The following is a 7,654-nucleotide window of genomic DNA, read 5'->3' as shown; positions in this document are numbered from 1 at the left end:
ACAACAGCATACATAATCTTAAATCTAAATAAAAAAGTATTGCGTGTTGACAATTGGCTGATATGCATGCCACTTACAGGTATACATATACAACATTCACAAAGTAAATATAATGTGACTAACAAACATTAATAGTTAGGAGGAAAAAAATTAAAATTTTGTAAAAACTTAAACACAATAGGAACTTATAAATAAATAATAAACATTAAACAAAGGTATTACTTATTTTTTATTTTCGTCATTCAGTTGCGATAAAACAAATGAATATATATTTTTTTAATACTTATCTTTTTACATTTATTATTGACTTATAATAATTCATGGACTCCATATGAAGTACGAGGATTTTATACTCTTAATGCCTCTAGCGTGGTATCCAATAACTGAAATTAAATCAATAACGTTCTGTATTTATGCAGTAAGCGAGAATGAGATTATAACAAAAAGGCAAGTAATTAACATTTTTAACAATAAGAGATGAAATCTTTGCAGATGCTGGCTTTGCCACCTCTTCCACAAAACTAGCCCATTTAAACTAAAAAGCGTCCAATGTGTTTAAATCCATTTTCACTCACTTCCACATTCCATTATCCATTTTGTCAACGAGCTTCTCTGGACTTACATTCACGGCTTAGAATCTGGTTTAGGGGCAAGTGCAACTTTGCAATAATTTTGATTACAGGCGCTTTTATTGGTTTGCAGCTCAAGTAATTGGTTATCTGTGCGGACTTGAGTGCGGAACTTGGATCGACCTAATCATAAACACAATAGATGAAAATGGAAGATGATACCAATTCATAGATTTCTACGCAAGTAATGAACGCTAGAATAATTGTGCAAAATTAATCGTGGATTTAGGTACATACGCCAAACTTATACGAGGGTTTATATTTTGATCTCCACCAATACATGGACAAAGCAAAATCAATGAAACCTAATTTTAGTCATTTTGTCTTGAACAAACATGTAGTCAATATTTAGTAAGTAATAATACCTGCTTGTACCATTTAATAAACATAATAGAACTAGAACCTAAATATAGAGCAGGTGCGGAATTCATCACTAGGATTTTTTTAAAATATGATAATACTACAGGCATTTAAATTTAAGAAGATGTTTGACACAATATTTACTACTGTTAGCATGCATGGACTTTTTCCAGGGATTCATTAGTGATAAGTACATACATTCGCAGTAAGACAGTAATAAGTACCGTCGTTATTTTGCTGGTTCTGTACCTTCGCCAGATACTTATCTATAATCCGAATTCTACATCGATACTTAAACGTTATCCCTATTATCGATGCAGGACTGATACTGTGCCTTGACTTAACTAAATCACCACCCAATGCTTTATCACATATCGCTAGAATTAGCCACGCGTGTGTAAAGCTAGATGTTTTTATTACATAGATTATAGATACGTTATCCGAGCTCAATACTGGCAAGACGAAAGTAAGGTAATTGCCCGATATTCACTTAGTTAACTTCCAACCACTGTCGCGGCTAATCGGCTTACTAACTTTTTGTATTTTTATAAATAAAATTCCTTCCTGTGTTTTAGACGATGTACAAATTATACTCCAACTGCGAATGAAAAAAAGGTTTCATTTCATACTTTAGTAATAAGTATACACTATTTAACCTATGTTTTAACTAATAAATGCATTTTATTCGACTGTCATGGCGACGGGGCGGTCGACGGTCGGGCCCATTCGGGCACACTCGGGCCCACTCGGGTCGTATCAATGCGACCCGCTAAGGCATTGACTATAGTAAATAATGCGCTGTTTTTGTGTGCAATTTTGTTAGTGTATGACGCGTTTATTTGTAGTAGGTATATGAATACTAAATCGATTTACCGCCATTTTCAATAAAATGATCCCAATCGCTTTTTTCGTTCTATCTCAAATATACCAATCAGAACCTAGCTTCTGTGACATACTTACAAATGTGTTAAGTATATTGATTGGCTAGTGATGATTTGCAAAGACGACAAAAAATCGAAGGTATTCCTGAATCCTTGCAAAGTTGCCAACCTCTGCGGTCTAACTAGTAGTTAACTACGTACGAATGTGAAATAAAAGATTATTTTAATATCAGTTATATTTAGTTTATCTACAAATAATAAATATACACATTTTATTACATTATAAAATCACTGTGTCATAAAATGTACAATTAGGAAATAAAATTAACTGCTATTTAAAAACTTTTCTATCTCTATTCTATCTATAGGTATCAGTAGCGGCCTTAGCCGAGACTTGGGACTTCGGGACGGAGTAAATAGAGCTACCCGATTTTAAAAACTTCAAAAAGAAAGAGAGTGGTGGTAACCTAAAAAAAGTTTCTCAGCTAAGATCCCGTGCGAGGTTCCTCTGTAAGAGCAATGCCTGCCTATAACGAGAGGCTCCAGAAGGCGAACCGAATCGCGCACGCCCCTCCCCGTCCCTCCCCAAGGATGCCACTGATACGTAGATACACTTGGATCAAACAGTAAACAATTTACACAAATTTCTTGGTAATATTTAATATGCAATATACATTAATAAAATAATGTAAATAATACATGCATATGTAATATGGTAGACCACAGATTATTGTTCAAGATTATAAAATTGCATGAAGAATTTATGTCTGTTTATTTATGTACTTAAAAATAAAAGGCAAATATTTTTTTCTACTAATCATTGTACATAAACATACTTAAAGCAAACAAATTAAATTCCAATGTATTTAGTATGACGACCAGTCGCCAACAACTGGTTTTTATCCTTATTACGTACTTTCACCTCTAAGAAAGCAATTTTTTTACCTGTTTTAATTGTAACCGCTTCTACTTCAATATTTTCGCCCTCTCTTGCAGCACTCAAGTAACTGAACAAAAATAATATAAGGTATTTATTGACTCTGTTACACATAGACCACCAAAGAGTGGAAACAAGACAAATAACATAAAGAAATAGAATATATCCTATCAAGTCTAGAATTTCTGATGGTTTAAACCAGTATTCACAATTCACTGGATTTAGCAATAGCAGGTGGGTAGTGACCTCAGGCCCCACCAAGTGCACACCAATCATATACTTATACCTACTGGGGTATTTTGCAATATGTCTGTTTTATATCTCAAATAATCTGCATGAAATATTTTTGTAAAATGTTATCTTAGTTCTATTTACAGCATATGCTGGCTAACAAGTGAGGCAACCTAGAGTGATATCCAATGTCCTTCAGAACCCATTTTACAGTAAGAATTATTGTTGCAGCTCTCATAATGACAGGGGACCAAGGCCATACATGACATAACATAATATGTAAATTGCAGTGTAAGTTAAATGTAAAAAGAACCTACAGATAACTTAGAAATAAGATTTCATAAACTATTTAAATTATAGTTGAATGCTATGGTAGAAAATCTGCTAGGATATAACAATAACACAGAAATTTTAAATGGAAATAAATGTTTCATCGTGAGGAAATCTGCATACCTGAGAAATTCTCTATTATGAGGAATTTTCAAGGGTTTGTGAAGTCTACCAACCCGCACTAGGCCAGCGTGGTAAACTATGGCTTAATCCCTCTCAATAATGGGACATGCCCAACAGTGGGATTTTTAGGATATAATACAGGGCTTATCTTATATTATTATTATTAAATGTTTCATAGGTATTTCATAAATAATTACATTCTATTTCTCTCTATATTGTTGATGTATTAGGTACATACCTGATGCTTAAATCAAGAGATACACCCCTAGTATCAACTTTTTCATTAGTAGTTAATGCATATGTTGAAATGGCATCCACAAGATGTGCAATGAAGCCACCATGAAGAGTTCCTCTCTGATTAAGGTGCTCAGGACCAACTTGAAACTCTGTCACCATTTTACCTTCTCCACAACATACTACCTTCACCTAAATAAAACATAATATTATAAATGAATCCACTCTTTTTCTTGAGATGAGTATTTTTCCCAATTAGGGCAGTTCTTCGTGAAGGTTATGACAATATCATAATATGATAAGTGATGATCCATAAAACAATACAATTGTTCACTGGACCCTCAGGTAAGGGTTTTCTAGTCAAATAATTCATATAAATTTTAGCCCTTAATTTGGATTTTAAACAGAATAGTTTATGTGATAGTAATTAGAAGGAATAAGGATGAAAATCTTTTATCATTACACAATTTTTTTATATTAATAATGTAGCAAACACAATACTTATTTGACATGTTTGCAAAGGTATGACCATAAGAATTAGTTTATCTGCACCACTGCTAAGTAAAGGTACTCCTATCAGACCCATGACAAAATATTTAGCTAACAGAAAAGAAATTATGTGATTAATGGAATAGGCCTACCTTTATATGAATATTGTAGCTGAGTGCCAGGGATTATTATAAACAAACAGATACTAGGTATGTATTTTACCTATCTATTAAAACTTTTTAATGTATTAATACCTACCTATAATAATTTATGTAACAATAACATAAATATACATTATAAAATTTGTGATAAAGCGCACCTACTAATGTAGGTGCGCAAGTTCAAATTAATTCAAATTAATAAGACTTAGAATTTACGTAACCGAAAATATAAAAATAAAAGCTATGTAATCTACCTAACTAAGTAACTACAAATATCATACCTTTCGAAGATTTTGATCAAAACACTTGGTAGAAGCTACAGCTTTGGTAAAAAGTTCAGCAACTTTTAAACCTTTATTGCACATTTTTGTTAACTGTAATTTATTTATCGATATCCAATTCCAATTTGTTTTCAAATATCAATATCAAAAAGCACTAACAATCTTTCCAGCTGGGCTGTCACCGGCTCATGCTGTCAAGTGTCAAATCTGTTAAATGTCATTTGTCACCTTTTGTAGATTGGTTGCAGACATTGGTGGAAGTTTGAAAATGGCGGTGTAATTTGAAAAATCTAGCTAATAACCTCCTGTATGCATTGAAAAAAATTCTTGATCTTTTTAGTTTCAAAATAAAAATGTTATTATTTTTAGGATAAAATATTCTTTTAAGATAATGTACATGTGTGTAGAGTAATTAGTATATAAGTAAGTATGTTAGACGTATGTAAACAGTATTAAATAAAATGTCAAATCTTATGCCTATAATATTATGTATATACATCCTATACCGGCATACAACAATAATAATATGTGTATAATGTAATGCCAGGGATATTCAAATCAAATCACCCATGTGATGCTTCTTGTTTTTTAAGATCTCAAATTAATTTAATTTTATGAACTAATGTTTATTGTTAGTATTAGTGTTAAAACTGAACGTAACTGCTGTTTTTTTATATCTATGCTGCGTGAGTGATTGCTGTGTACAGTAGTAAATGGACGCAAGATTTGTATCATGTTTGTTATGAATGTACCTAATTATGTGTACAATTTAATCTGTTGTCTGTATCTGTATCTATAAATAAATAAATAAATACTTACTAACCAAAACCCCGCGGTGTCCTTCGGCGCATTGATAACGCTAGAGATATTTCTTGTATTACCTACTCCTGTCTGTTAAGGTGGTAGCTCAAGGTCCATTTTCATACATTTTGTTTCGGCTTTAATCTGGGTAACTAAACAAGTATTGGCACGCAGTTGAAGAAAAATGTAAAAATAATTAATAATCATGGATATTTCGGCCTTTAAAATTTAATATGACGAAATTTTAAAGGCAGAAATATCCATGATTATTAATTATTTTTACATTTTTCTTCAACTGCGAGAACTAATCACTAACTAGACGTGAATTTAAATTCTTTACTTGCCAATACTTGTTTAGTTACCCAGATTAAAGCCGAAACAAAATGTATGAAAATGGACCTTGAGCTACCACCTTAAACAACGCAATCGTCCATGCACGATGCCGCCTAGCGACCTGTCTATGATTATCGTAAAGCACATAAGTCCCTGCACACAGATGAACGCCCCCGTCATCTACAGTAAGTAAGTGAGACTAACTACCGATGTTGCCGTGATTACTCTTTTTGATTAGTCGACTTAATATTTACTCTTCATCAAGCATTTTGCAGAAATGGTCTGGGTAAGTGTTTACAACCGGCTACCGGTTTGACGTCTATCTTCTCTGAAGAATGCCATCCCGGGTAAATTGTTATAATATAAAAATTAACATAGTGTTACTTGAAGAAACGGAAAACAGCGTTATGTGAGAATCGAACCTACGAAATTCTAATTCACATTCATATACTTATTACGCTGCCGCGAAACTAAGGAGGCGATCCAAGTTTTGTCTTTATGGTCTTTGTCTTATATCTACATTATGTCTGAGACATTATGGTCTGAACGGTGGTGAATAAAAATAAAACCTTTTTTGTGAACGTTTTTGCAAGCTCACATTGCTTGTCATTGTTCTGAGGTCACCAATGGAGGTCACACATTTGTTTCTTTTCAAATTTAATGACGGTTCTTGTACATAGATAATAGCAAAGATAATAGTTATTAACATGTTTGTACTTCACAAAGTCCAAATTTATTAATAAGAATTACTTAAATTAGAGACACATTTTTTAATATTGTAGCAGTAAGAAAAATATAATTTTAGACTTTCACGGATAATTAAAAAAAATAATAATGAAGTAGTTGTTAGCGGTTTGGGTAAGACGTGCTCTAACTGTTTATTCCTAGGGTGATGTCGTGTGCTGGGTCGGCCGTTTCCCCGCAACCTGGTTCAGTAGGCTGATGTCTGAAACATGCGTCTTACTCGTAAACGGGTGCTGCTTATGTGTTTTCCATTTCGTCTACTATAATATCTAATTACCAATAATTAGTAGTATATTGTTAACATTTTAAGTATATCATCAAATTATTTCGTGATTGAAAATTTATTATTTTGCAAGTAAATAAATTAATTTCTCTCAACTAAATAGAAAGCAAGATATTTTTCATGCATTTAATACTATATATACCTACTTTATATCCTTGAACGGAATTTGTAAAGAGCAATACCTACTAGAGTATCTTGCCCATTCTTCTCTTGTGGAAACTGCTTCTCTGTAATAGCATTTTCTCATGTCGTCAAGTTTGCCTGCGTTTGTATTAGCATACTTTTTTGCAGATTGTCCAGTACCTGATAGTAAGTAGCGTAGGGTCCCATAGGGTGTCGACTGACGAACGATGATTACCTCTCCTCTCCCCTACCAGTCGACATAATTGTGCCGGCCTGTTTGTATCCCCATATACCTACACAAACTAATCCCCAATCGCGATTTAATTTAATTATTTACATTTTTGTACGCAAGAGATAAATAATATCTTCTTGATTATCACTATGGTCATATAGGACTCAATGTCATGAACAAAATGAACTTTTTCAAGAATATCGTAAGCGACGTTTCGATCTTTTTACTAGAGTGAAATATTATTTCATTAATTTAAAAAAAAACTGTTACATTTGCAGTATTTAGTTACAAAAATAACCATCTTTTAAAAATAAATCAAGTATAACAAAAATGTTTTAGAATTAATAAAGAAAAAATCTAGAATTAATAGAAAGTGTAAAATGTCGAAATGTTGAAATGTTGAAATGATGATCACTTTCATCTTGCGCTCTGTTTAGTGTAATCAATAAACTGGTGAATCTATCCAACATAAATTTATAAGT

At 32.5% G+C, this 7,654-nt stretch overlaps 1 protein-coding gene across 1 annotated transcript; it reads right to left on the bottom strand.

Annotated features, from left to right (window-relative positions):
- Positions 1-2,091: 2,091 nt before the first annotated feature.
- Positions 2,092-4,863, bottom strand: LOC115447962 (acyl-coenzyme A thioesterase 13). Its single transcript, XM_030175261.2, has 3 exons — positions 4,657-4,863; positions 3,730-3,917; positions 2,092-2,877 (listed from the first exon to the last, which is right to left on the bottom strand). Exons 1-3 carry the CDS (start codon positions 4,738-4,740, stop codon positions 2,721-2,723), a joined length of 429 nt encoding a protein of 142 aa, XP_030031121.1. The 5' UTR covers positions 4,741-4,863; the 3' UTR covers positions 2,092-2,720.
- Between the last annotated feature and the right edge of the window lie 2,791 nt (positions 4,864-7,654).

The sequence above is a fragment of the Manduca sexta genome, chromosome 27 (assembly GCF_014839805.1).
Source record: "Manduca sexta isolate Smith_Timp_Sample1 chromosome 27, JHU_Msex_v1.0, whole genome shotgun sequence".
Classification (NCBI taxonomy): Eukaryota; Metazoa; Arthropoda; class Insecta; order Lepidoptera; family Sphingidae; genus Manduca; species Manduca sexta.
Note: the sequence above shows the minus strand (reverse complement) of the source record. Positions and strands in the feature narration are given on the sequence as shown.